Consider the following 27,562-nt stretch of genomic DNA (forward strand, 5'->3'; position numbering starts at 1 on the left):
TCAGCGGGTGAGTGCTGCAGCTGCAGCCAGCATCAGGGCAGCCAGTCGCCGGGTCAGTGGGTCCGCTTCAGGAGCCCGGTTCTGGGGCGGAGCCCGGCAGCCACGGCAGTCCTGTCCACAGAAGGAGCACGGAGAAAGTTCCTGTCTCCATTCGGACTGGTACCAGGCCACGGCCCGGCGTCCTGGACAGAAACACACCCATTTGATCGCGAGCCCAAATACCAGGTCCAGGGCCCGGCCAGGGATCTGGGGCCTTACTTGGTTCGTAGTAGTCGTAGACCAGAACAGCGGCCTCCTGGACCTTAGCCACCTTGGACTCCAGCAGCAGCGGCAGCAGAACACACGTCTCCACCTGCGTCACCTGCAGAACCAGGGTCAGCCGGACCTCAGACCCCGTGTCGGCTCCGCGGGGGACGTACCGAGTCCAGGTACACCACCACCTTCCCGGTCTGGACCTCCACCTTCTTCAGCACCTCACTCAGCTGGACCTCCTCCCTCACCAGACTGAAGCCGCTCAGCAGCGCCACCTCCAGCAGGACCATGCCCGTGGCCTTCAGCCCCGCAGCCTGGGAGAGACTGCAGCTCCGGGTAAGCAGCAGAACCGGACCTGCTGAGGGTGCGTCACCTGCTGCAGATGTGAAGCCGAGCCTGCTGAGTCTCCTGCTTGTCCTCCAGCTCCACCCTCAGGTGAAAGGGCTCGCCCACGTCTCGGCGCTGGCGGCTCTCCTCGGCGCCGCGCTGGTGGTAGAACACGTTGAGCTGCAGGAGCAGAGTCTGGTGAGTCGGGACCAGTATGGAGGTGTGGGGGCGGTGGGGGTGGAGTCTGACCTGAAACAGGACGAGGCCCCACCCCTCTGCGGTGACCTGCAGGTCCAGAAGGTCCGGGTGGATCTGCAACAGAGATGAGCTGGACTGAGCGACCCGCCTGGCCAGTGGGGGGTGGGGTGGGGTGGGGGTGTCAGACCTGCTGGCGCTGGAGCAGCAGGGCATCGCTCTGCTGCACGTGGAAGGAGGCGAGCTCCACGCCGCCGCCGCCGCTCACCACCACCTGCACGTCCTGGTCCGCGGCGCCCTGCAGCGAGCCCCACGCTGCCATGGCCTGCAGCGCCACGACGGTGTCCTGGCAGCACAGCCTCAGTTTACACGGGCTGCCAGCAGGGGGCGTCCTGACCTCACCTGGGTGCTGACGAAGCCTCCGTCGGGGTTCCTCTGCTGACTCAGCCACTTCAGGAGGGCCACGCCCTCCGCCAGCAGACCCAGCCGCCGCTGACTCAGCAGCACGTAGGAAACCATCTCGATCTGCAGAGCCGACGGCTGCCATGACGCCGATAGACCACCAGTGGGCGTTGGCCAAAAAGGAACTCCATCTGCACATAGCGCGACATTCCAGCATCCTTGATGCTCTCTTACCCCCCCTCCTCACCCTTCATCTTCTCCCCGCCCCTCACCTTTCCTCTCTCTCACCCCTCCCTGTCCTCTCTTCCGCTCCCACCCCCGCCTCACCCCCCTCACCCGTCATCTGGGCGCGGCCGGTCAGCTGGTCCAGTGCATCGACCGCGCTCCCACTTCCTCCCAGGCTGAGGGCGTAGGTCAGCAGGCAGAGAGCAAAGCTGCTGGAGACGCCCAGGAGCCGCTGGGTCTCCAGGTAGGACAGAGCCTGCGACACCTGCTGCCAGTGCTGTGCCTGGACGCAACACACTGGGGTCTGGGCTCCGGTTTGGACTCGGTCCTGTCACGTGACCTGCCTCACCTGGACCTGGGAGTCCTCCAGCAGTGCCACGGCGATGTAGGCGGTCAGCGCCACCCTGCTGTCCAGGCCGCCCTGCAGCTCCGTGTGTATGACCCGGCCGGGCTCCAGGTAGCTCCCGTCCGCCCCCTGCTGGAGGCCCAACCATAGCGCCGCTCGCCGCAGCACGTCCCAGTCCACGGGGACGAACGTCCGCGCCTGGAGGAAACATCTGAGCACGAAGGCCGTGAGCCTGCGCAGAGAGAGCAGAGTGTGCGTGTGAGAGCGGGTCCCAGCAGAGCACCCGCCCGACAGACAGCCGCACCAGGAGCTTCCGGCCCGGTCCTGGTCCCCGAAGGCACTGAAGGAGCCGTCCTCCCGTTGGTACAGCAGCTGGCGATCGTAGCCTGGAGACACAGCGGAGGAGCTCAGCACCATCGCCGCCACCGCCGCCTCTCCTGTCCGCACCTTTCAGCGTGTTGTGAAGCGCCCGCTCCGTCAGTGCCGGGTCGCTCCGACCCGTCTCGCTCAGGTACTGCAGCACGTAGACGTTTGGTGCCAAGCGGATCATGTTCTGCTCCCCGCAGCCGCTGGGCATCTGGACCAGGTTCTCCAGGCCGCTGGCCGTCAGAGCGAAGACGTCGCCTGAGCCGGGCCGCCGCAGGTGCACACACATCACCACGCTGCTCTGTGTGTGTCTGTGTGTGCGAGGGTGTGCGCTCCACTGACCCGTGATGGAGACCCAGGCTCTCTTGCTGTCCTCAACAGTGTCGGGGGGGAAGGAGAAGGAGACGTGTCTGGAAACCATGGAGGAGACGTCCAGCAGCAGGGACGAGGAGAAGCTGCGCTCCAGCCCTTCAGCCTGCACACACACACGCGATGAGGTCGTGACCCGTCGGAGCGGCTCCCCCGGTCACGTGACCACCACCAGAGGCAGCGGATAACAAAGCGGACCTTGACCAGGACCGTCCGGGTCACCAGGTCAGAGGTGGAGGTGGTGCTAGCTGACACAGAGACCAGCATCTGGCCCAGGACCAGTGGCCTGATGGGGACCAGCACGGAGGCTCCGCTCTGACTCCGGACCGGAACCTGCCGAACGGTCGGCACCAGCAGGTCCTCGCTGTCCGGGAAGACGAACTGGAAGGCGTCGCTCTCGGCCACGACAACCAGGGCCTGTGGGGACACGCGGGTCAGGATGGACCGGGACCAGGACTCAGACTCTGCTGCTGACCTGCACGTCCTGCATCTGGAAGTTGAACAGAACCACCTCCAGAACAAATTCTTCGCCGCGGGTGATGAAGGCGGGAATATTGAGGGACAAGAAGAAGTCCTGGAGGACGGTCAACTGCGGGAGAGCAGAGGTCACTCCATGTTCCACCACCATCAGGCTCATGCTCACCTTCATCATCACCTTCACCATCATCATGCTCATGCTCACCTTCATCATTACCATCATCATGCTCATGCTCACCTTCATCATCACCATCATCATGCTCATCATCATCATCATCATCACCATTGTCATCATCCACATCCTCATGCTCCCTCAGAGGAGTCTCTGCGGCTGGTTCTACCTCGGCAGGTTCCTGCACCAGACCCAGGCCCAGTTCTTCAGACATGACGAAGGCGGTGGCGACCCAGGTGGTGATGCTGTCTGGAACAGTCACCTTCATCTCCAGCGAGCCAGAGCTCCTGCAGACACCACAGGCGCTCGCTGAGTTTGACTGACACTCGATCTGTTGCCAGGCTGCAATGTCAGGCTCCGCCCACACCCCGAATCCACGTCCTCCCAGAGCCAGGTTTCTGGAAAGTTCCTCCGCACTCTCACTTCTTCCTGTTCCTGCAGGTCCATGTCCATCAGGTCTGCGACGCACCACATGGAAACAAGTCAACACCATCGACTCCACACTCACAAGTCACCACTGACTCACAGTGAAGGGGTCTCTGGTGACCTCTGGGTAGAGCTGCATCAGTCAGAGCCACGATGCCACACGTCTGGACAGAAACGTGTTTGTTAGTGGAGCAGCAGTGGAGCAGCAGTGTAACAGCAGTGGAGCAGCAGTGTAACAGCAGTGTAGCAGCGGTGTAACAGCAGTGGAGCAGCAGTGTAGCAGCAGTGGAGCAGCAGTGTAACAGCAGTGTATCAGCAGTGTAACAGCAGTGTATCAGCAGTGTAGCAGCAGTGTAACAGAAGTAGAGAAGCAGTGTGACAGCAGTGTAACAGCAGTGGAGCAGCAGTGTAACAGCAGTGTAGCAGCGGTGTAGCAGCAGTGTAACAGCAGTGTAGCAGCAGTCTAGCAGCAGTGTAGCAGCAGTGGAGCAGCAGTGTAACAGCAGTGGAGCAGCAGTGTAACAGCAGTGGAGCAGCAGCGTAACAGCAGTGTATCAGCAGTGTATCAGCAGTGTAGCAGCGGTGTGACAGAAGTGTAGCAGCGGTGTAGCAGCAGTGGAGCAGCAGTGTAACAGCAGTGGAGCAGCAGCGTAACAGCAGTGTAACAGCAGTGGATCAGCAGCGTAACAGCAGTGTAGCAGCAGCGTAACAGCAGTGTAACAGCAGTGGATCAGCAGCGTAACAGCAGTGTAACAGCAGTGGATCAGCAGCGTAACAGCAGTGTAGCAACACTGTGTTTAATTCCCTCTGTGGTGTGCAGCTCCACACCTGCTCCCCTCTGTCCTGGGAGTGTCTGTACTGTGTTCCCTGACACAGGTGTATCCCCTGGGACTCACCCCAAACACAGACTTGGGCTCTCCCTTCATCTCATCGTATGACTGGTCCTTGAAAAGGCCATGCTCCTCCAGTTTCTTCAGAACCTGAGACAAAAACACCAACACCCTCTTGCACAAAAGGAGCAGCACATTGTTCTCAACCCGTTTGGTGGCGACGGGATCCTGACCCGGATGGAGAGGGCAGAGGGTGCGATCAGGTTTCATCTGTGAAACTGTGCGGAACATGAGCGTGGTGTGAACCTCACGCCGGAGTTGGGCCCGCTCCCTGGGGTGTCACCGCAGACCGACTCGATCCCCTCCCAGAGCCTGTGTGTGTGATCTCACCAGCTCCTCCGTGATGTGGCTCCGTGGTCCGACCCATTCAGTGGCCTGGTCCACCACCAGGAGTCCCACCAGAGACCGCGGCGTGGTGGAGATCTTCAGCGTGACCTCGTCGGCCGGTTCGGCAGAAGCCTGGCTCCAGGCCAGAGACACCTGCCAGAGGAGACAGGTTGGTTCTGGACAGGTTCACAGCGGGCAGCCAGACAGGCACCTGGTTCTGTAAGACGTGCGTGACCAGCAGCTGTATCTCATCGCTGACCACTTCGCCGTCGTCTCGGACACAAAAGACGATGATGCAGGCCCGCGGGCCCCAGGACGCCTCCGGGATCAGAACCAGCTCGGCGGAGGTGGCGCCGCTGGCCACGATCAAGCCTCTGGATTGGACCTGCGGGGAGACGGCAGAGTGTGAGGTCGGAGGGTAGCCGCGTGCGCCCGCTGGGGAGGGTCCGCACCAGGAAGCGGGTTGCAGTCACGTTGAAGTTGCTCCGGACCTTCAGCTGCAGCGGCAGGCCGACCTGCGCACAGACAGCCATTACCATGGTGACCCTGCAGCCAGCACAGGCGTGTGCTCGCACCCTGGGCGCTTCTCTGGGCCGCAGGATCTGCAGGTAGGAGCCACTGGGCGACAGGTGGCCGGCATAGACGTGCAGGTCGGCGGTGGCGTCCTCAAACGCCACCTGGTGGTGACCAAAGCAAACACATGAGCACAACTTCCTGCTCCGCCCGGACCGGGCCGCACCCCCCGGACTCACGTCAATGATCAGAACCTCCGTTTCATTGGAGATCAGGACATGAAGTGGGACCAGGCCGTCTGCCGGAACAGGAAGCTCCAGGTCTCGGGTCTGGACCAGTGCTGGGGACCCGCCCATAAACAGCCCTCTGCTCTGGACCACCGACACCTGGACCGTCTTCTCCTGGTCCTCCGTGGACAGTGGCCGGTGGTCATAAGTGGAGACCTTCACCTGTGGATACAGAAGAGCTGGAGTCCAGAGCCGTGGCGCCGGCCACATGTGGCTGTTACCATGACGACAAAGTCCATGGAGGGCCTCAGAACTTGGGGCGGGTCCAGGAAGCCAACGGAGTATCTGTGGTGGGTGACAGAGACGTCCGCTGAGGCGTGGGAGCGGAGACCTGAAGGACCAGAGAGCTCCAGTGAGACCTGCTCTGCCGGAGGGTCTCACTGGCTCCCACCTGTCAGCTCTTCAGTCACGTGAGCCGTGACCAGCAGGTGGTCCCACCGCAGCCGCCCCACGTCCCGCCTCCACATGGGGCCCAAGTCGGGGATTTGGAAGTGGAAGTGGACGACGCCGTGGATCTGAGCAGAGGCAGGCGTCAGCTGCAGGGTCACCAGCAGAGGCTGCAGACCAGACCTGTTTGTGGAGGTGGTGCTCCTCCTCATGGCCCTCCACCACGTGCAGGATGGAGATGTTGACTCCGCCCACCACAGGCTTCCCAAACGAGTAGCTGCAAGGACAGCGGGGGGATGGGGTGAGGCGAGAGGGGTGGGGGGGCAGAAGGGACACGGTTCTACGTCACACATCAACAATGGAGGAGCAGCAGCAGATACAAGATGGTCTGTGATCGACTCGTTGTCCTGAGCCTGTGACCCCTGAGCTGCTGTGCACCACGCCTCCCGTGGGCGGAGCCACATCGTCGACCAATTGGTTGAGACAGGAAGAGCAAACGCTGTGGTTGATGTTTGCAATAGACATCACTGGAGAAAACACGTGACAACGGCAACGCTGAGACAGCGAGTTCTCATCCTCTTCATCACCTTCATCATCATCATCATCATCACCATTATCTTCATTATCATCAAATCATCACCATTATCATCATCATCATCATCCTCTTCATCACCTTCATCATCACCTTTATCATCATCATCACCATCTTCATCATCATCCTCTTTTTCTATATTCTTTTGTACATTGTTTGCACCAAGGGAGTAGCGCTCAAATTTCGTTGTACACTGTACAAGGACAATAAAGGCTATTCTATTCTATTCTATTCTATTCTATCACCATCATCCTCTTCATCATCACCTACATCATCATTATCACCATCTTCATCATCATCATCACCTTCATCATCATCATCACATCATCCTCTTCATCATCACCTACATCATCATCATCACCTTCATCATCATCATCACCATCTTCATCATCATCACCATCTTCATCACATTCATCACCATCCTCTTCATCATCATCATCACCTTCATCATCATCATCATCACCATCTTCATCATCATCATCTTCATCACATTCATCACCATCCTTTTCATCATCATCATCACCTTCATCATCATCATCATCACCATCTTCATCACATTCATCATCCTCTTCATCATCCTCTTCATCATCATCATCATAATCATCACCATCATCATCATCAGTTCTCACTGGGCACGGACGGACGCCGCCAGCGTGTCGTCGCGGTGGATGATGGCAGGAAGCTGCAGCTCTACAGCAAACTTGGGCAGCACTGGAACGCACACACACACGCAGACACACACAGAGCAATGAGGACCACAGAAGATCGAACGACAACATCACCACGGTCACCGTGGCGACCAGAAGGAGGACGCACCGTAGCGGCTCACGGTGAAGCGCTTCTCACTGGAGCCGCCCTGAGTTTGGAAGACAGTGTTACGCTCTGGCGCACGAACCTATGGGCCTCATAGGGGACTCACCCGGGCGCTGGCTGTGATGCGCCACTCGCCCTCCAGGGGGTGTTCGGGGAGCTGGAACTCTCTGGACAGGACTCCCTGGACTGTGGGCAGCGACAGCCACTGGCGCCTCAGCGCCCCCCTGGGGTCCTGCAGACACCCCGTCAGGACAGCGCCAGGATTTGAAGAAGCCAACCGCGACGCTGACCGTGATGCCCAAGTCCACCGGGCCGCTGTCGGGCTTGCCGGTCACATGGAGGGACAGGACCCGGAACCTCACCAGCTGGCCCGGCAGGTACACGCCTTTGTCCGTCTGGACCAGCAGCGACACCGCCCGAGGGTCAAAGGTCAGCGTGGTCTCATTGATGAACACGGTCCGATTCCCCACGTGACCTTTGACCTGCAGCTTGACAGAGTCCACGTGTGTGGACCGGTTCTGGTTGTGGTCCACCTGCAGGGGACATGCTCATAGCAGAGAAGGTGTGTGTGTGTGTTCCTGGTTTAACCTGACTTGTGGGGACCTGCAGCCAGTCCCCATGAGGTAAGCCTCAATTACAAACTTCAAACTATCTGGGCTCGAGTCTGGTCCAGAGTCCTGGTTCAGGTGAGCCACGTGTTTAAGGGGGGGAGGTCCCCACAAGGAGAGAGAGACAAGCGCTTGTGTGAGTGTGTGAATGACTCTCACCGGAGGAAGAACCAGCAGTTCAGTGGAACCTGGGGTTGATAAAGCACACGGCAGAGTTGCAGGCGCGGCCGACTGAAAGGCTGCAGTGGGTCCCAGCACTCACCTGAGGCCACCGTGATCCAGCTCTGGGACAAGACCTGGTTTTCCTGGACCATCCGAGCGGAGACGGTGACGGCAGCATCCATCAGGATGGTGACAGAGAGAGTGGTGGGCAGGTCGGCCTTCACAGATCCAGGGGCCAAGAGCAGGTACTGGGCCGGAGCGGGGAGACTGAGGACCATCATGGGGATGACACCTTCATCATCTTTATAATCTTCATCTTCATCATCTTCATCATCTTCATCATCTTCATCATTATCATCATCATCATCACCATCATCACTATCATCATCACTATCATCATCACCATCATCATCATCACTATCATCATCATCATTATCACCTTCTTCATCTTCATCATCATCACCTTCATCATCATCATCATCATCTTCACCCTCACATCTTCATCATCATCATCTTCATCATCATCATCACCATCTTCATCACCATCACCTTCATCATCATCATCATCATCATCTTTATCATCTTCGTCACATCTTCATCATCATCACCTTCATCATCATCTTCTTCATCATCATCATCATCTTCATCACCATCTTCATCACATCTTCATCATCATCACCTTCATCATCATCTTCTTCATCATCATGATCATCTTTATCATCTTCATCACCATCTTCATCACATCTTCATCATCATCATCATCATCTTTATCATCTGCATCACATCTTCATCATCATCATCACCTTCATCATCATCTTCTTCATCATCATCATCATCAGCTTTATCATCTTCATCACATCTTCATCATCATCTTCTTCATCATCATCATCATCTTTATCATCTTCATCACATCTTTATCATCTTCATCACCACCTTCATCATCATCATCATCATCTTCACCCTCACATCTTCATCATCATCACCTTCATCATCATCTTTATCATCATCACCATCTTCATCATCATCATCACTTTCATCATCATCATCTTCTTCATCATCATCATCACCTTCATCATCATCATGATCATCTTTATCATCTTCATCACCATCTTCATCACATCTTCATCATCATCTTTAGCATCTTCATCACATCTTCATCATCATCATCACCTTCATCATCATCTTCTTCATCATCATCATCATCATCTTTATCATCTTCATCACATCATCATTATCACCTTCTTCATCTTCATCATCACATCTTTATCATCTTCATCATCATCATCATCTTCATCACATCTTCATCATCATCATCATCTTTATCATCTTCATCACATCTTTATCATCTTCATCACCACCTTCATCATCATCATCATCATCATCTTCACCCTCACATCTTCATCATCATCACCTTCATCATCATCTTTATCATCTTCATCACCATGCTTGTCTCATGACCTGTTGCTCTAAAGGAAGGAAGTTGCAGGACCAGAGCTCCGCCTCCTTCTGACCCCAGCGGCAGCAGCAAAGAGTGGCCCTCGTGTCAGGAGGCTGCTCCTGCTGAAGCCAGAGGACCGGGTCCCAGACACGAGCCTGGACCAGCGTCACAACTGGAGCAGAAGCTCTGAGCTCACCCTCTCACCAACCTGTGCATCAACGCTCATGACCTCAGTCAGAGGTCCAGCCCGGGTCTCACCTCTGGGCCGCAGTCAGAGCCAGGAGTCCGAGGAAGGCGCAGGTCTGGAGACGATCCATGAGCACGAGCCAGCGAGGTCGGACTTGTGCCGACGCCCGGCCGCTGCCTTCACGCCAGAGGCCCAGGCCCCGCCCACTGACACGCAGGGGAGGAGTCTGCTGCTGGGCCTCCCCTCCAGCAGGGGCGCTGGCGTCAGCATCCGGCCACACGTCCTGTCGACATGACAACACTGAGGCTGTTCACCTGCGACGACCTGTTCAAATTCAACAACATGTGAGTGAAGTGTGCGTCACGGAGAGGAGCGGACCGAGCGAGAGTCCTTTCATGTCCATAGCGAGGCCTGAGGCGCGCCGCGACTTGACTGTTGCCGAACTCCGTTCATGTTTCTGCACGAACGGTGTTCACGTCACAGCAAGTCAACACCAGGACCAGTTAGTGCCGCTGACCTTGACCTGCCGTTTGTCTGAGCACATCGGGCTGAAGTTTCTGCGTCGAAACGCCGGAAAATCCGCGTGATTCGTGTCGCCTGCTTAGCTTGTTGCTATGCTAAAACCCTGCCGCTACTGCGGCTCTCAGTCTCGTTCCTTGTTGTTGTCGTGGTGCTGGCTGGTCAGAAGAGCTTGCGCTGACGGTGTGATCGACAGTGTATCTAACCGGGGTGCCGCGGCACTCAAGTGAGCCGAGCGACAGTGACAGGTGTGCCGTGGGAAAATGATCCAGTTTCTCCTCATGTGTCCGGAGACAGAGGCGGGCGATATGATGCCATTGAATCATGACAATGAGAAGGTGTTGAGGAGCAACCAAGGTGAGGAGATGGTCACATGGATTGGCTGCCATTCTTTCTCTCCACTCTACTGTAGAGCTCCAGTGTGTTGATGCGCTGATCTGTCCGTCAGTCAAAGCAGCGCTGCTGTGGTGCACTCGCAGCCAAGAAGCCGCTCACATTCGCAACTTCCAGCTGTTTTTAAAGCTGATGCCCTCTAACTGGATCATTGTCTTTATGATGCAATTTCAGGCAAGGAATGCTAAGGATTTGTCTGGAAAGTGAAAACTACAATAAAGTCATGCAAAAGAGAAGTGATCAAATCAAAACAGTTATTTAACGTAAGTAAGTAAATAAATAAATCATGACACATTTTGCCATATTGCCCGCCCATTTCTGGACACATTTGAGACAAATACCTTTTCTGCAATTTGTTTCTGCAACTTCCTTTTTCCACACATGAATAGGGATTTTCTATAGGACTTTAAGCACAAAAAGTCTTTGGCCCTGGTTCCTGTGGTGGTGAGCCCTGGCATTTTTTTCAATGAACCAAGGTGCCGTGGCTAGAAAAAGGTAGAAAAACACTGATCTAGAGTTTCTCATCCGAGAGTTGGATATAAGCTACTTTTGTTGGTGCTGTTTCGATCCAGCAAATGTGAGTTTGACAGATACTGTTGTCTCGTGCTCTTCTCCCACAGAAACTTGGACCCTCTGACAGAAACTGTATCCTTGTCTTGTGTCTTCCATCTCACTCATGACGTCACTGCCTGACTGGCTGATTCATATCTCTCTCACGTCACCTGACCAGAAACACAACAGTGGGGGTGGTTCCTTGACCTTTGACCCCCAGTATGGCATCGCATTCTACCTGCAGTACCTGGCTCACTGGCCGGAGTACTTCATTGTGGCGGAGGCCCCAGGAGGAGAGCTGATGGGCTACAGTAAGTGCCTGTGTCGGCAGCTCCAGGTGGCGGGCGCTGGTTCTGACTCTGCCTCGCTGCAGTCATGGGGAAGACAGAGGGCTCGGTGGCTCGCGAGGAGTGGCACGGACATGTCACCGCGCTGTCCGTGGCGCCGGAGTTCCGGCGGCTTGGACTGGCTGCCAAGCTGATGGAGATGCTGGAGGAGATCTCGGAGCGGTGAGTGCCGTCAGTGAGGGCGGTCAGCAGGTGGTGTGACGCCGACTCCTCTGCAAGCAGGAAAGGAGGCTTCTTCGTCGACCTCTTTGTGCGAGTCTCCAACCAGGTGGCCGTGAACATGTACAAGCGCCTGGGCTACAGCGTCTACAGGACGGTGATAGAGTACTACTCGGCCAGCAACGGCGAGCCGGACGAGGACGCCTACGGTAGCTGCAGTCCTCAGCAGGTAGATGGCGCTGTCTCACCACTTTGTTCCCCCCGCCCCTCCAGACATGAGGAAAGCTCTGTCCCGGGACACGGAGAAGAAGTCCATCATCCCGCTGCCGCATCCGGTCCGACCCGAAGACATCGAATAACCTGGCGTGGCTCTCTGACTCCCCACCCCACCCATGACATCGTAGAGGAGCCCCAGTCAGGGAGCCACAGCGCTTTCACTTCCTGTCAATTGGTAATAAAACATGAGACTTTCAGATGCTTCTCTCAGCTCTCCCTCTCTGCTCCTGATGTCCCCAAAGAAAAACAACGTCTGGAGTAGATTTCATGACTTTAAGTAACAAAAGAGCATCAGTAGAAAATCTAGTCTCCATCGCTTCCTGGATTCCTCTCTCCTCCCACCTCCTCCTTCTCCTCCTCCTCCTTCTCCTCCTCCTCCTCGCTGCTGCTGCTGCTGCTGCTGCTGCTGCTGTCGTCGTCCCGGTCGTCGTATGCTCCAGTCTCTGGGTGTGAGTCGCTCTTCTGAGTCTCGGACGAAGGCGACGTCTCGCCGGTCATCTCCACTTGGCTCTCCACCTGCTTCTTCCACATGCGAGCCATGGCCAGCAGCTTGAGGTTGGGCTGGTTGGCAGCGTCCTCGGGGAAGATGTAGTCGTAGTACTCCTCCCAGCCGGCGTCCGACTGCAGGGGAGAGACAGCGCTGGTCAGCGTTGACGGGACAACGCGCCTGCCTGCCCACCCGCCCGGGCCCTTCTTCCACTCACCCCGTCCTCGGCCGTCAGCTTCCTCCTCTTCTTCACCTTCTCCGGCAGCAGCTTCCGCACTCGCTCCCGGCTGCTGTCGGAGCCAAACTGGGCCTCGTGGTTCCTCCAGGCCTCCAGCAGCATCAGCCGCTCCTCCTTCTCCTCGCAGCTCCTCATGCTCTTGTTGGCCTCCTCGTAGATCTGCCGGCACCTCTGTAGCCGCTCCGGCCCCTCGATGGAGAGCTCGAACTTGGCGTAGCTGATCCAGACCTGGGGCAAAGGGTTAGTCCCAGGGAGGACGCGGACGCGTCTGCGGGCCACGGGCGCCCTGCACCTCTCACCTTGACATGTTGGGTGCGCTGCAGCAGACGTTTGTAGAGGTTGCGCGTGTGCTCAAACTCTTCCTGCTCGATCTCAAAGTCAATGTAGGACTTCCACAGCACCTGAGCAGAGGAGAATCAGAGCTCAGACGGCGCCTGTAACCCACCCTCAGCCAGAGCCGTGGAGCAGACCTCGGGCATGTCCAGGCGCGGCTGTCCGATGGCGAGCTCGAAGATGGCGCGGGCGCGCTCCACGTCGCCCAGAATGCTCTCCAGCTCTGCGAACTTGATCCAGGTGGTGCAGTTCTCGGGACTGAACTCCAGGTACTTCTCATACAGCTTCCTGCAGCGGTCGAACTCGCGGAGCTGCAGCTCCAGCTCGATGTAGCCCTTCAGCAGCTTGTTCTTGGGACATTTGCCAATAGCTGTGCCCTGCAGAGACCCCACAGAGGAGGTTTGCCAGGAAAATATGGCTGAGCGATCCAGAAGCATGAAGGCACACCACGTGACCCCAGACCAATGTCCAGCAGCCACCAGATGGCAGTGTTGTCAGCACCGTCTTTGGCTTCGGTGAAACTAAACTTTTTTTTTTAACCAAGCGCGCCACCTGCTGAGCTGTGGACACTCGTGTCACGGAGCCTCACCAAACCGTCCCTGGCGAACGCCTCCGGTCAGAGAAAGCTCCCAGCAGATCAAAGGTCACGTGGGGTTGGCACCAACGCTGGCCGACATGGTACTCACCATGATCTTCCGTGCGGCCTGCAGGTTCTTCTGCCGGATCTCAAACTGACTGAACATCAGCCAGATCTTCGCAAACGTGAACTGCGGGGGAGAGAGAGAGAGAGAGTCACCTGACTAACAGACCTGCTGTGGGAGCCAGCCACAGGGACTCACCTTCTTGTGAGGGATCAGGTCCAAACAGGCCTGGTACACCTGCCTGGTTCTGTCGGCGTCCTGCAGCAGAGCAGCAACACGTCAGTGTTAGCATGAGCCGCGCCGCCGCCTCAGCACGCACCTTGACTTCCAGCTCCTCGTAGAGCGCGTAGTTGATCCACAGGTAGATGTAGCGCCGCCAGTGCCTCTTCTCCTGTATGGGTGGGATGTTGGCGATGGCACGCTCGTACACCTCTCTGGCCGTGTCGGGCTCGGCGTCGCTCTCCACCAGCCGCAGGTAGTCGAACCAGGCGTCATAGTTGTGGGGATTGGCCTGCGGGTGGCAGCGCGGGTAGTCACGTGACCCGACAGGCCAGATGGTCCGGAGAGCGGGCGGTCCCTACCTTGACCTCCTCCTCGTACTGGAAGCGGCGCTTGCTGACGATGACGTCCTCGATTCCGCGCCGGTCTCCAAACTTCTTCTCAAACATGGTGTAGTTCTTGAACAGCTCCTGCGCCTCGTTTTTGGGGATTCGGTCCAGTGCGTACTTGTAGATGACCCGCACACGCTCAAACTGCCCGGAGAGAGAGTGACACCATCAGAAGGTCTGGCGGAGAAGAGCCCAGCGGGTCACCCACCTCCTTCTGAACCTCCTCAAACCTGGCAAAGGCCACGAAGAGGTTCTCGTTTACATGGTCTTCTCCGAAGAACTCCACGGCTCGCTCGTACACCTTCCTGCTCAGAGCGATGTAGCCGTGCTTCTCTTCGAAGCGAGCATACTTGATCCAGTTCTTGACCTCAGGATGGACCATGACGAGTTCCCAGGAGTCAAGGAAGGCATGTGTTGATGTGAACCAAGGCAGACGAGCGTATCAGAGAACCTGTGAGGACCACTCCATCTCATCAAAGAAAGAGGGATCCAGAGACTCACAGTCGACCAGTGTCATGATCACTTTCAAACTACCATGGAGAACCAAAGTCCACCACACTCTCCACAACTGTCACAGGCTGGTGTCGGCTGTCAAATGCTGCGGAGCTGGAGAGTGCGGTGCCGTCACAGTCGCGTGTTTATCGAATCAATGGTGAGATGCGGAATTATCACAGTGGAGAGTGTGTTTGGCGGCATATGGTGTACGGTAAGTTATCACCTGTCCCTAAGCGGGACTTGTGTGGCTCAGAAGGATATATCTCTCATAGATGCTCCGGGCCTTGTCCACTTCTTTGTAGCGCAGCTCGAAGTTGATGTAGGAGTGCCAGGCCTGCTCCTCGGGCTCCCACTCCATCCAGCGCTCGAACACCTGCCGGCAGCCCGCAGGGTTCCCCAGCATCTCTTCCATGTAGGTGTACTTGTACCTGGTGAGCAGACACAGACGCGTCAGAGCAGGCGCCTGGCAAGTCACCAGCACGGCTCCCCGTCCCCGTACCAGAACTGGTTGACTCTGGGTAGGATGGTGATGGCTCGGTCCCAGATGTTGCGGGCGTGGTTGACCTGCCGGGTCTTCATCTCCATCTCGGCGTACTTGAGCCACAGGGTGGGGTTGCGGTGGTCGACGTCGAGCGCCCGCTCGTAGATGGATCGGGCTCTGAGGAGACAAGGCTCAGGGACCGCTGGCTGGAACGTTGGCAGGCTCACTCTGACATTACCTCTGCACCTCCTGCAGACTCTCCTCCCATTGTGCGTATTTGATCCAGTTGCTGATGACGGTGCGGTTCTTCCTGATGTTGTCTTCAAAGCTCTGAGGGCGAGAATCAGCAGATCAGCTCAGCCAGTGACCGCGACTGAGAGCGGCTCTGCACGTTGCTACCTTCCTCTTCCTCAGTTTGTAGTCGTTGAGCTCTTCCTTGTCTGTGATCTTCTGCTTGGGCGGTGGTGGCAGAAGCTCCAACTCTCGCTCCTTGGCTTCTCTCAACAGCTGCTCAGCTGTGATCTGCACCTCCGCCGGAGCTTTGTTCTTCACCTGCAGGGTGAAACCAGGGTGAGTCTTAGTTGGTTTGGACTCAACACTGGTCCCACTTCATCTTCACTGCAGCAACAGGAACACGAGGCAGACCTGACTCTGTTTGAGGCAGCTTTTCTAAACCTGCCAGACATTTCCTTTCCTAAGCCAAATACAGTATCCGAAAAGAGACATCCAAAAAGAAGAAAAATCGTCACTGTTCTCTGGATCAGTGTCCCAGATGTGTGGCTCATGGTCGCACACAAAGCAAACAGGCGATAGGATGAAAATAAAAGCAGAAGAGCGCCGCGCACCGTGTTAGCATTAGCTTAGCCGGCGTCGGTAGCTTCGCCACTTCCCGCCTCCTACCTTCGCCACCTTCGGTATCCGCTGTTTTCCTGCCGCCGTGGACGCCATGGTGCCGTCGCTCTTCAGTCGAACTTAGGACTCTGTTTTGGCTACACCTCTGATCCGCCTGGTGAACTCGGACAACAACAACGCCGTTCACAGACAGCGCGCGCCACCATGACACTTTCCCACAATGCTGTGCGGCCTCCTGCTCTCAGGGTTACCAGATCTCGCGAGACAAATAAGCACCCAGGCCTTAAAAACGACCCCAAAACAAGTGTCTTTTCCTGCTGAGCCCTCGGCTTTTGCTGTGAGAAAAACAAATAAATTACATACACATTTTTAACTGTCTGGATTGTAAACTGTGGCCACTAGAAATTGCGAATTTGCATCCTTGTAGACAGGGTCGTTTTTTGATGACGGAAGATTCAGGGAGCCCTGGGAATCTTGCAGTGTTACGGCTGAAGTACAGTTTGAGCACATCAGGAAACATCACGTCTTTTCTTTCCCCTGACCCTCACTGAACTCTACACAAGAAACATCCTCATTTTAAACATTGTTCAAATGGTTTTGACTTGAATGGTTCCCACCCCAGTTTCGTTTTGAAGTAGTTAAGATTTAGATGTTGTAAAAGGAAGAGTTTATTAAAGCAACAGAGGGAAGTTTTCAGGACTTTGCTGTGTTCTAATCTACTTGCTTTAAATGTGATATCCCATCTGTTTTCTTATGTTCATTCATGTTGCAGGGTCCACTGCACACTGTTTTCCAATCTGTCCATAAGGATGCAAACTGACAATTTGTAGTAGCCACAGTTCATAATCCATCCAAACAGTTAAAATGTGCAGGCAATTTATTTGTCACATTTCTCACAGCTGAAGCCGAGGGCTCAGCAGGAAATGCCGCTTGCTTTGGGCTCATTTTCAAAGGCCTGGTTGCTTATTTATCTCACGAGGTCTGGCAACCCTGACCTAGTTGTTTTGGCGTCTTCATCCTCAAATGAAGGTCTGGACCTGTGGTGACCGGGCTGCAGCGCATCCTGCCTGCAGCGGTGATGGATTTGAATGAGGATGATCCTTGGTGTACCGCAGGCTGGGAGCCGATATTCTACAGAGATTGACTGTGTTTCTTTCCACAGTTGGGTGAAGACACATGGCTTGCAGGGCAGAGGCGCTCGGTGACGATAGCATCTGGTTTCTGCAGGACAGGAAACCATCTTGCTGCTTGTCTTCAGTGACACATTTCCCCCCGAAACACAACGTCAGACCTCCCCTTCTGCTGACTCTCAAACTATACTTCAGCTTAAGATTCCAAGGATTTCCCTGAAGCTTCATTCATCAAAAAACTTCCCGCCTTGTAAGCAGCGGTAAAAAAAAACTCTGATTGGCTACTGGTCGCTGCCAGAGCCAATGAGAAGCAGGGTGTGGGAGGGGAAAAGGACAAACTACCTGACGTTTAAATGACATGTCGAAGATTTCTGCCTGACAACTTGAGCTGGGGACAAGCCCAAAGACGCAAGTACAATTTAGAGACGAGCCCAAGAACGTTTTACGATGTCCCAAAGTCGCTGATAATAAGCGGACTTGGCAACTGCGCCTGCTCTGCCCCCGCCTCCCGCTGTTACTATGGCGACGGAGCGTGTGTTGACGCTTCGGCTGGCTGCGGTCTTTGGTTTCCGTCTCTCCCCAAGACACAACTGGATCAAAGAAGAGGCTTGTGCTGCACTGGCCCCGAGCGCGAGACCGAGAGGGTCGGGACAAGAGGTTCGCAGGTGAAGAGAGAGAGAGAGTGTGTGAGAGTGTGGGTGAGAGAGAGAAAGAGAGAGAGTGTGTGTGCGTGAAAGACAGTGAGAGAGAGAGAGAAAGTGCGTGTGAAAGAAAGACAGTGTGTTTGTGAGAGCGAGTGTGTGTGTGAGAGAGAGAAAGAGAGAGAGTGTGTGTGAGAGTGTGTGTGAGAGAAAGAGAGTGTGCGAGAGAAAGAGAGAGTGTGAGAGTGTGTGAGAGAAAGAGAGTGTGTGAGAGAAAAAGAGTGTGTGAGAGAAAGAGAGTGTTCGAGAGAAAAAGAGAGTGTGTGTGAGAGAGAGAGAAAGAGAGAGAGTGTGTGTGAGAGAGAGAGAAAGAGAGAGAGTGTGTGTGAGAGTGTGTGAGAGAAAGAGAGTGTGTGTGTGAGAGAGTGTGTGTGTGTGAGTGTGTGAGAGAAAGAGAGTGTGTGTGTGTGTGAGAGAGTGTGTGTGTGAGAGCGAGAGATAGTGTGTGTGAGAGAGAGTGTGTGTGTGAGAGAGAGAGCGAGAGAGAGTGTGTGTGTGAGAGAGTGTGTGTGTGAGAGAGAGAGAGAGAAAGAGAGAGAGAGAGAGTGTGTGTGTGTGTGTGTGTGTGTGTGTGAGAGAGAGAGAGAGAGAGAGAGAACGAGTGTACTTGGTCGATCCTCACTTGTTGGGACCAATTCCTGGCAAACCACTTCCTTGTGAGGACCTGATGCCTCTATGCGGACCCCACAGATCCAAGCCTCATCATGAGGCTCAAACTTCAAACTAACTACTTCCGAGTCCTGGTTCAGGTCAGCCATCGCGAGAGGCTATGTGTCCCAGGAAGAGCGGTGCCGAGCCCGAGCACGTGGCCACGGTGACCGGTGTGTTGAAGAGCTGCGATGTTTCCTTCCCGCAGGTCCTCTGACGCCTCGCGAGCCACTCATGAAAGACAGCGGTGAGCACAACAAAGTCACCGCGGCGGAACCAAGCGCAGTCCGGCGCTATAAAGGCAGAGAGCCGTGCTCTTGGCCCAAACCTGGAGCGAACCTCAGCTGACACCATGAGAAGCATCAAGTCGTCCTGCGGCAAGGAGGTGCAGGTGGTGGCCCGGAGGAGCGAGTCTGCGTCCGCGGGCGACATCGTCGCGCTGGTGCGCTCGTCCGCGCTGAAGGCGTTCGGGCGCGTCAACGTCATCCACCTGCTGTGAGACTCCACACAAGCGCCGCTGGTGTCAGCTGTGGGCAGCAGAGGGCGCTGAACTCTCATGTGCCGCAGTGAGAAGGCCAACCTGGCTGTGACCCTGAGCTCGGAGCAGGACGTCATCTTGGCGCACGCCTCCTTCCTGGACTACCCCGTGGGCGACCTGGTGGACCAGGCGCGCTGGGAGTCCTTCCTGCACCAGCACTTCTGCTGCCCAGACTTCAACGTAAGAGAGCAGGGCCAGAGGGGGCAGAGCCGCTGAGACTCACCCGTGTTCTGTGCCCCGCAGCCGCTCAACACGCTCTTCCTGCACCTCTTCGTGGCCAAGCCTGGATACAGCTCCGGAGGTCTGCGGGAAATCTTGAGGTAGGAGTGGTGGGCGCCACGGCCGGGTCCCTGTGCTGACCCAGACCATCCCTGCAGGGCCGTGTTCAACGCCATGCCAGAGCTGGAGCACATCTGCCTGCTGAGCCCCCACGTGGACCAGCTAGGTGACTGGACCTTTATCGGCCCACGGCAGATGTGTAAACATGAAGACGCCCGTTTTTACTCCTGGTTTATTTATTACATTTGAGACACTACACTTTAATGTTAGGTCCCATTGTTTCATCTCTGTAAGTGTTAAACAAAATCTAAATCGTAAATCTCAGTATTAAGGATGTCGACGCCCCCTGTTGGCCGGCGGCCGCCCATCAGCCTCGCAGGTGTGCGAGTTGCTCACCTGTGATGCGACTGCGGAGGAATGAAGCCAGCACCTTGGAGTGCAGCTCGCACGCCTGCCACAATGGCGCCTCCCAGTGGCTGCTAAGGAGCCATTTCACAGACTTTCAGTTGCGAGGAGCCGTGGACCAGCAGGGGGCGCCTAACTCTCCACTTGGAGATTATTTAGATTAAAGATTTAGATGTAATGATTTAGATTTTTTAGATTTAGATTGAAAACACGGGCGTCTTCCATAGTCGGAACCTGTGCAGAAGTGTGACTCTGTGTGTCCAGAGGCTCCTCTGGGCGAGGTCTTCCAGCCTCTGCAGCACCTCCGAATCCCAGGACCTCAGTGTCTGTCCTCCGTCTGCCTCAGACACACGCTCTGTCCTCAGCTGGAGCTGCGTCCTGCCAGGTCAGCGCCAGGTCAGCCGCGTGTCTCCCCCGCACCCGGGTCCCACCTGTCTCTCTGCGTGTCAGGGTGGAGGACTATGATGACATCATGCAGATGTTTGCCGAGCAGACCTGCCTGCTGTCCATCGTGGACGACCCCAAGTTCCTCCTGGGCCTGGTGGAAAGCACCAGAGAGGGCGACCACACGGCCGTGTTCGAGGTGGGCAGCTCTTCACAGGTTGGACCGTGTCCAACAGCGCCTCCTGTTGGCTGTCACTTGTGAGAGGCTGTTCCTCCGGGGACCCGCCACACGTGGGTCGCAACGTCTGGCAGACGAGGGCCGACGGATGGGCCAGAACATCTCCAGTGCCTGGTGTGTGTGTGTGTGTGTCTCAGACGGAGGAGGTGGTGGTGGGCTTCATCAGCGTGACCACAGACGTGGATCTCCAGCGTCTGCAGGAGAACTTCAAACTGGAGGAGTTGGACCACTTGTTCCAGATCAGCCGTAGGCTGGAGCGACCTGGCACCTCTGACCCACGGCAGGTACCCTGACCCGGGAATGGGACCTGAACCCTCAGAGGTCAAAGGTGAAGCTCTACTGCGCTTGTCACCAGGAGGACCGGCTGTCGGAGAGCCTGAGGGTCTTCTGCGTCCAGTTTCTGGTCATCGACAAGGACCATGAGATGAGGTGAGCCCACGGCTCCTCTGGACCCGGCCCTGGGGCCCTGACGTGAGCTGCCTTGTCTCTGCTCCAGGTCTGCCGACTTCATTCCCTACCTCTTTCAACTGTACCCGGTGGGTGTCCCCCCGTGGCTCCGTGCTCTGAGCCTGTACTAAGAGCCTCCCATCTTCAGGACCTGGACCTCTGCGTCTTCGACGTTCCCACCTTGTACCCGGAGTTCCCGCTGCTGCAGAACTTCCTTCGGGTGCCCCGTCAGCACAATAGCGCCTTAACCTCTGAACTCTACGTGTTCCACCGGGCCGGACTCAGGTCAGTGCGGGTCCCGCTCCCAGAGCCGAGCCTAAGTCTGAGCGCATCTGAGCAGGTGTGTGTGTGCAGGCGAGTGCAGGTGCGACCCGCTGCCGTGACGGACCGAGCCGCCGTGGCTGAGCTGGTGAAGGACCTGAAGCTGCACAGCTCCCTGCTGCGAGACCTGGACCTCTTCTTCCAGACCCGCAGAGACTCGGTCAGTGACCGTTGAGAAAATGGACGCCCCGTTTCCTCAGCGGGACGCCCGAAATATATCATTAGTGCCTGTGTAATGCCCAACTCCTCGTGTCATCTCACTGGTTTACATTAAATTCTGCTTCCGCCTGGTAATTTCACAGAATATTGTTTTGTTGGATGAATCGTCCAGAACTTTTATGATTGTCGCCTAGTTTATTATTCCATCTTATTGCTTCACAAAACTAACTCATGGCTTTCTAATGGTCGTGTTATTTTCAAAGCAAGTGGTTAGTTGTCAGTCTTAGACACGGTGTGTCGGGAGGGCGCAGGGTTTTAACAGCCGTGTGCCCAGCAGGCCGGGGTCCCGCTGCAGGCCTTCCTTGTGCACGTGCAGGACCACGCCGTCGGGATTGTGATCATCGGAGATGAGCAGGTGCCTCCTGAGGCTCTCACAGTCCTGAGCCGGAGCCTGGTGCGCGCTGACGCCGTCTCCCCCTGCAGGACATGGAGTACATCCGCGCGCACTACAACATCGAACACTTCATCTACTTCAGCCACCACCGCTACCAGGAGCACGCGCTGCTGCGCCACTTCGCCCTCTGCTCGTCCTTCACGCCCTTCAGCAAGCACCTGTTCCGGGAACTGCTGAGGCTCTCGCACAAGTCCTGCCTCTACCATCGGGTCTACCACCGGGGCCACAGCCAGCAGGTGGGTGGGTGGGTCCACCAGGGCCCCCGCCTCTTCATCCTCTTCTGACAGGAAGGACTCCGGCTCTGCCTCTCAGGGTTCCCTGGTTCAGCCGCTGGACTGTGTGGTCAGCTGCGCTGTTCCGGTTCGGCCACGGAGTCAGATCATCTACCCGCTGGAGGAACTGGGTCAGAACGCCCCGTCGGCCCAGGTCACAGAGGAGCAGGTGAGCCAGCCAGGACCCGCCTCCACACCAAGGTGCCCTCCGATGTTTCATGTGTCCGAGCAAACACCTGGTCACCTGCACCACTGTGAGCCACCTGTCGTTGTCAGCTGTGGTGACTGTTGTATTAGTTTCTAATCGTGTTTAAAAAATATTTTTAAAAATTATTTACAATTTGCATATTTTACATTGAGGAATGGAACATGTGTGAACGCAAACACAATAAAACACATATATATATATATATATATATATATATATATATATATATATATATATATATATATATATATATATATATATATATATATATGCTCTAATATTTGTAAAGTTAATTGATATCCAGTGCCTTCAATGGTGTCATTGAAGCCACATGACATCACTGAAGGCGCTGGATATCAAATAACTTTACAAATATTGATCCTTTCTCAAATGGATCGATAAGGCTCCTGAATCCATCTGTTGTGAGAGTGAGTTTTGTCCACTTGAGGCCACCGTATTCTGTGAGCGCTCCTCATGGAACAGTGAGCCTGTGTGGATCAGGCTCAAATGAAGAAGGGACAGGTTTCTGTCACTGACTCCACACTTCATTTCCTCACCTGACTAGTGTCTACTCTCCGTGTATTGTCGTCTGAAACCTGCGCTGCAACCATTCTCTCTCCTCTGCGTAACTCCGCCCACCAATTGGCTCTCAAATCAGCTCTTCAACATCAGCCAGCTACAATAGTTCACTTCGAATAGCAGCTCTTCCAGTTGCTGTCCGTTCCCTTGTGTCTATGTCGTGGTGTCACTCTGCGGACGCTGATCTGAAGCAGCGCTGCACCGGAGGACCTGTGGAAACTGCTGGTTAAGGACACACATAGTGGAACAGTGCTGCGATCGCTTCATTTGACTGGTCACAAGGCTTCATGTCTGGATGGCAAGACTCCCCGCAATTGCAGTAGTTTCTATTCAATTCAGGGTGAATTTTTGTTGCGCTGCACAGATGTTTCTGTGCTGAGACCGTATCAGCTTGGAGGGAAGGTTGCTCTCATCCCTCCATGACTCCGCCCCCTCTGATCTCTCGTCTGTCTGTTGGTCTCCTCCAGGCTCCGTTCGCTCTCAGCCTCATCACCAGGAAGTTGACCATGGAGCCCAAGGTCACCATCAACTCTGGGCTGGTGGTGGTCGGAGCCTCCGACTGCGGCCTGTCCTTCCTGGAGGCCCTCTGCTTTTGGTCAGTCTCCTCTGGCGGCCATGACCCACACACACGCCCGCAGAGGTCACATGATCCCCACACACTCACACTAATTAACTAACTAATGAGTGACTCAGCTGGTTCTGGGCCTGCACCTGCTGCTTGGCAACAGGACGAGGCTTCTGGAGCGGCTGGCAGAGTCCGGGCAGCGAGCGCAGCTGTGTGAGGACCTGGCACCCAGGACCCGCACCAGGGCTCTGTGTGTGAAGGGTCACTTCTGTCCCGCTCATCTGAAACCAGTGTTTCAGGGTCAGACTGAGTCGGACCGAGGCCAGCCGGCGCCGACACAGACACGCTTCTCTGTTGTGGTTTAGGTCGCCGTGACAGCAGCCACCGCCCTTGTTCATTCCTCCACACTTGGAGGAAAGGGACCTGGAGCGATAGGTGGCGCTAGCTCCACTCTTCAGAAGATTAGAGAGCGCTCCGGCTGATCCGGACCAGGGTCCGGTCTGAGGATGACTGGGTCAGAGGTGACGACAGACGGAGGGTGGCGCTTCTGACCCGGCGGATCCAGGGATCCATTGTGGTCCTGGACATCAGGATCTATCCCGAACCCGACCATTTGAATCTGCACCTTAGAGTCCCATCTGTGTGTCTGCCGCGGCTCGTGTGTTGTGCAGAGATAAGAGCCGGCGCTGGTCCAGATAAGAGCATCTGGTCCACCATCTCCTCAGCTCTCATTAGCATCACAACACAAGCGTGACGACAGTCTGGACCTGACCACTGTTGACGGTCACCATGGCGACACTCCTGACGCTGTGTGTGTGTGTGTGTGTGTGTGTGTGTGTGTCCAGCCCTCACCTCAGGTTCAACAACCTGACCCTGGTCTCTACTCACGGTTTCCCTGGCGACCACCACGACGCTGGCTTCCTGTCCACCAGGTGAGCAATTCCAACGCCCCTCCACAAAGCCACCCCATGGGTGAAGGTCCTTAGAGAGGGACCTGCTGCCGAGACGCTCCGAGCTGCTGGAGCTCAGGTCTTGTTCTGAAGTGACGGGGAGTCTCCTGAACTGAGTCATCCTGTTGAGCTGAGGTGACCCGCAGTTTCACTGGCGCCGACACTCACACAGGTGTTCTCTCCTCCTGCAGTCACGCCTACAGCAGCAGGGACTTGGCTCAACTCCCGCTCAGCTCCTGTGTGAGGGTCGTGACTGGCACCATGGTGGCCATTGACAGAAAGTCCAAGCACATCTGCCTGGCGGGCGGCGACCTGGTCCGCTACGACCAGCTGGTCCTGTGCACCGGGCTGCAGTACCAGGTGAGAGGCATGGTCGGAGGCAGACCCCGGAGTCCTGACTGGAGCTCTTGTCGTCCGCAGCGCCCGTCTGTGGCGAGTCACACTGGGCCAGACGCCGACGCACCTAGGGTCAGGGCCTGTAGACCTCAACCCTCCAACCTCTTCACCCTCAACGATGCGGCTGACTGTTCCACTGCCCGGGGATGGATCCAGGACAACTTCCTGCTGAGTGATGGTGGCCAACACTGACACACACTCACCTTTAATGTATTTTCCATGTGTCCGTTCAGTCGTGAGGAGTGACAACCAAAAACCCACAAGTTAAAATCAAAAGGAATCAGAGTAGTCACAGAGCTCTGGGTCAGCAGGTCTGGGTTAGTTCAAGTGCTGCAGTGAGACCAAGACAATCCAGCCCTCACCCTTTTAACACACTTTCAGTCCATCTTTTAAGGCCCAGGGGGTCCTGGTCTCTTCAGGTCCTGGTCCCCATGGGTCAAAGTCCAGATGCTGTGTCGACACCACTCGGTCCACTGCTGTTAACAGACCATCCTGGCCTCTCCTCTGATTGGCTGGCTTCTGCTGGTTGACTGGCTCGTATGGTCTCTGTCTGGCTCTGTGGTGAATAGTTCCTCCTCCAAACGCAGCTCTGCTCGCCAGCGGTTCCTTATCTTTCCCATTCCTTCACTTGGAGGAACAGAGGTGCTTTTGCCCACAGACTCAGGATCAGAACAGGCGGTTTGGACCGGTCCAGTGGTTCATCATTACTGTGTGTGTCAGTGGTATATCATTAATCCCAGAACACGCACACACTCTCACACACACACACACACATACACACTCACTCTCACTGGTTTCTCTGTCCAGAGGCAGCGGTGGTCTACGGCTCCGACATTGATGTCTACACTAGTGTCCAGACTCTTCTGGAGCTGGGAGTTGTGGGGTCCCGGATCCACCTGGTCCATCCGCCCCGAGACCCGGGCTCCAGAGTCTTTCCTGACCGAGTGGTGGAGGAAGCCGTGATGGGGGCCATGGAGAAGGAGGGAGTCAGGGTCTACTCCGACCTATTGCTCACGCAGATGAATGAAGGGGACCCCCCAGACCTTCTGACCTCAGTGACCTTCACAGGCCGGGGCCAGAGCCTGCAGCTCCCGTGTGGCGTGAGTCCTTCAGTGAGGGGCCGGTTCTGTCCAGACCACCCGGGCGCTGAGCGTGACACCCACTTCTGTCTGCAGCTGGTCCTCAACCTGTCCAACCCTGGCGTGGACCTGGACGCCTTCCACAGCATGAACTCGGCGCTGCTGGTCTTCGACGGACGTCTGGTCATCGACGCCTTCTGTCACACCAACGACGCCAACATCTTCGCCGCCGGGACCCTCACCAAGTTCTCGCGCTGCTACTACACGGAGGAGTGGTCGCACAGCAGCTTCAACTCCAAGGAGGTGGGCCAGGCGTTGGCCGCGCTGCTGCTGCCGCGCCTCGACACCACGCTGGCGGCACCGCAGGACGAGGGCAGCGTCGACCCCGAGCGTCTGGTGCCCATCTACAGCCAGCCCAAAATCACAGGTGGGAAGCTGCCAGGAGGGTTCCACTTCCTGCATGTGGCCAAGCCGTCGTCAGCGGAGCCGGCGACTCCTGCGTCGGTGGCCCTCAGCGGTGCTCCACCCCAGGAGCGGCTGCTGGTGACCGGCTCTCCGCAGAGCGGCGACTACTTCTGCCTGCGCCTGGACGACTACCAGCTGGTGGAGGGCTTCACCTGCCTGTCTCTGCAGCCACTGCCTGTCTGCAACTACCTGAGTCTCTACGGTAAACACCAGCAGCTGCTGGGTCAGCTGAGCCGCCGCTACCAGCAGGGCGGCATCCCTGACCTGTTCAGGTAAGACCGCACCTGTCACCTCATCACCCATCACCAACAGTCTTTCTGTTGGGTCCAACCAGCGCTGTCTCCATCACCCCCATCACACACACACACCTCCCCCGCAGCAGCTTTCAGTCGATCCATTACTCTAACGGCCGCTGCTGCGGCGACAGCCGCCACAATGACTTTACGAGTCAGATGAGGAGGGAGTGGGGGGTGACAGGGGTTGGTGGGGGGGTGTCAGTCTTTGTCCTGACCCGGGCCGCAGCAGGGACAAAGAGAGATTGGGGGCTGCATAAACAGATTAGGAGGTGGTGGGACAATAGACGTCCATGTCTGGGTGTCATATGTGTGGAGATCTCAGAAGCGGGTCACTCACTCACGCACGCACGCACGCGCCGCTCTGGTGTCGGTCTCCTCTCGCTGCTCTGCCATCCGCTGCCACCCTCCATCTCACCTGTGTGTGACGGAAGGTCAACGTGCTCCGGTGTTTCCGCAGGTTCTTCAACCAGAGCAGCTGTTTGGCCGTGTACCACGACAGGTTCTCCGACCTGGAGCAGGAGCTTCTGCAGATCGTCACGCCTCAGACCCAGGTGGGTCCCACGTCCTGGGGTGGCTGGCGGGGGTAGCATCTGAGAGAGTGTGTCGCCCGCAGGACGCCGGCGGGCGGCCAACCCGGACAGAACGGCGAGCAGCGGTGCGCAGCAGAGCAGAGAAGTACCTGACGTACAACCGAAACCTGCTGCCCATGTTCGCCTACCCGGGACAGCTGTGACGCCGCTGACAGCCTCAGCCCTGGCTGCTGTGTCCGTCTGCTCTCTCAAATAAACAAGCGAAAACAGATGTTCAGGAGTCCGCAGGTTGCTTTCTCTCCGGAAGGTGGCCCACTTGTGTATGGGCCGCCAAACGTAAACGTGAAGACGCCGTGTTTTTTTTCATGATTCAGCA

The 27,562-nt window shown here is 56.3% G+C and overlaps 4 protein-coding genes across 5 annotated transcripts; 2 read left to right on the forward strand and 2 right to left on the reverse strand.

Moving 5' to 3' along the window:
* On the reverse strand, positions 1-10,748 carry cd109 (CD109 molecule). Its single transcript, XM_053881539.1, has 32 exons — positions 8,237-10,748; positions 8,134-8,162; positions 7,657-7,899; positions 7,473-7,598; positions 7,370-7,409; positions 7,183-7,264; positions 6,145-6,238; positions 5,966-6,089; positions 5,796-5,905; positions 5,527-5,736; positions 5,350-5,451; positions 5,227-5,289; positions 4,986-5,159; positions 4,778-4,927; positions 4,454-4,537; positions 3,658-3,721; positions 3,499-3,589; positions 3,301-3,418; positions 2,958-3,071; positions 2,681-2,899; positions 2,456-2,588; positions 2,195-2,371; positions 2,052-2,133; positions 1,751-1,979; positions 1,513-1,684; positions 1,177-1,367; positions 965-1,120; positions 829-891; positions 626-759; positions 420-576; positions 259-361; positions 1-182 (listed from the first exon to the last, which is right to left on the reverse strand). Exons 1-32 carry the CDS (start codon positions 8,415-8,417, stop codon positions 1-3), a joined length of 4,197 nt encoding a protein of 1,398 aa, XP_053737514.1. The 5' UTR covers positions 8,418-10,748.
* naa20 (N-alpha-acetyltransferase 20, NatB catalytic subunit) lies at positions 9,985-12,654 on the forward strand. The gene is made up of 6 exons (XM_053880747.1): positions 9,985-10,105; positions 11,294-11,318; positions 11,446-11,536; positions 11,599-11,734; positions 11,795-11,940; positions 12,005-12,654. The coding sequence occupies exons 1-6, from the start codon at positions 10,053-10,055 to the stop codon at positions 12,088-12,090; spliced, it is 537 nt and encodes a 178-aa protein (XP_053736722.1). The 5' UTR covers positions 9,985-10,052; the 3' UTR covers positions 12,091-12,654.
* On the reverse strand, positions 12,169-18,829 carry crnkl1 (crooked neck pre-mRNA splicing factor 1). Of its 2 annotated transcripts, none has more exons than XM_053880746.1 (15): positions 18,596-18,829; positions 16,191-16,296; positions 15,690-15,842; positions 15,529-15,620; positions 15,309-15,467; positions 15,071-15,237; positions 14,523-14,701; positions 14,288-14,458; positions 14,026-14,217; positions 13,905-13,964; positions 13,752-13,832; positions 13,203-13,442; positions 13,032-13,133; positions 12,712-12,960; positions 12,169-12,628 (listed from the first exon to the last, which is right to left on the reverse strand). In XM_053880746.1, the coding sequence occupies exons 2-15, from the start codon at positions 16,236-16,238 to the stop codon at positions 12,311-12,313; spliced, it is 2,211 nt and encodes a 736-aa protein (XP_053736721.1). In that variant the 5' UTR covers positions 16,239-16,296; positions 18,596-18,829; the 3' UTR covers positions 12,169-12,310. The 2 variants fall into 2 exon arrangements, with proteins under 2 accessions (XP_053736721.1, XP_053736720.1); XM_053880745.1 differs by having other exon boundaries at positions 17,138-18,829.
* On the forward strand, positions 17,411-27,468 carry cfap61 (cilia and flagella associated protein 61). Its single transcript, XM_053880744.1, has 23 exons — positions 17,411-17,937; positions 18,830-19,116; positions 19,189-19,339; positions 19,403-19,479; positions 19,537-19,604; positions 20,108-20,228; positions 20,294-20,426; positions 20,603-20,749; positions 20,821-20,894; positions 20,962-21,001; positions 21,061-21,197; positions 21,267-21,393; positions 21,730-21,807; positions 21,876-22,082; positions 22,159-22,287; positions 23,373-23,500; positions 24,316-24,402; positions 24,612-24,780; positions 24,841-24,994; positions 25,624-25,916; positions 25,992-26,632; positions 27,114-27,207; positions 27,270-27,468. The coding sequence occupies exons 2-23, from the start codon at positions 18,974-18,976 to the stop codon at positions 27,387-27,389; spliced, it is 3,318 nt and encodes a 1,105-aa protein (XP_053736719.1). The 5' UTR covers positions 17,411-17,937; positions 18,830-18,973; the 3' UTR covers positions 27,390-27,468.
* The last annotated feature ends 94 nt before the right edge of the window (positions 27,469-27,562 follow it).

This window comes from Synchiropus splendidus, chromosome 12 (assembly GCF_027744825.2).
Source record: "Synchiropus splendidus isolate RoL2022-P1 chromosome 12, RoL_Sspl_1.0, whole genome shotgun sequence".
Classification (NCBI taxonomy): domain Eukaryota; kingdom Metazoa; phylum Chordata; class Actinopteri; order Syngnathiformes; family Callionymidae; genus Synchiropus; species Synchiropus splendidus.

Coding starts and splice junctions, on each gene's coding strand:
- cd109 (XM_053881539.1), bottom strand. CDS start 8,417: ATGATGGTCCTCAGTCTCCCCGCTCCGGCCCAGTACCTGCTCTTGGCC. Junction 7,265..7,369: donor CTTCACCGTGAGCCGCTACG/GTGCGTCCTCCT, acceptor TGTGCGTTCCAG/TGCTGCCCAAGTTTGCTGTA. Junction 3,072..3,300: donor TGGTGCAGGAACCTGCCGAG/GTAGAACCAGCC, acceptor GCTCTCCCGCAG/TTGACCGTCCTCCAGGACTT.
- naa20 (XM_053880747.1), top strand. CDS start 10,053: ATGACAACACTGAGGCTGTTCACCTGCGACGACCTGTTCAAATTCAAC. Junction 11,319..11,445: donor TGGACCCTCTGACAGAAACT/GTATCCTTGTCT, acceptor TTTGACCCCCAG/TATGGCATCGCATTCTACCT. Junction 11,735..11,794: donor CTGGAGGAGATCTCGGAGCG/GTGAGTGCCGTC, acceptor CTCTGCAAGCAG/GAAAGGAGGCTTCTTCGTCG.
- crnkl1 (XM_053880746.1), bottom strand. CDS start 16,238: ATGGCGTCCACGGCGGCAGGAAAACAGCGGATACCGAAGGTGGCGAAG. Junction 15,621..15,689: donor ACAAACTGAGGAAGAGGAAG/GTAGCAACGTGC, acceptor TCTCGCCCTCAG/AGCTTTGAAGACAACATCAG. Junction 14,218..14,287: donor AGTACGAGGAGGAGGTCAAG/GTAGGGACCGCC, acceptor TGCCACCCGCAG/GCCAATCCCCACAACTATGA.
- cfap61 (XM_053880744.1), top strand. CDS start 18,974: ATGAGAAGCATCAAGTCGTCCTGCGGCAAGGAGGTGCAGGTGGTGGCC. Junction 19,340..19,402: donor TCTGCTGCCCAGACTTCAAC/GTAAGAGAGCAG, acceptor TGTGCCCCGCAG/CCGCTCAACACGCTCTTCCT. Junction 19,480..19,536: donor GGTCTGCGGGAAATCTTGAG/GTAGGAGTGGTG, acceptor CCATCCCTGCAG/GGCCGTGTTCAACGCCATGC.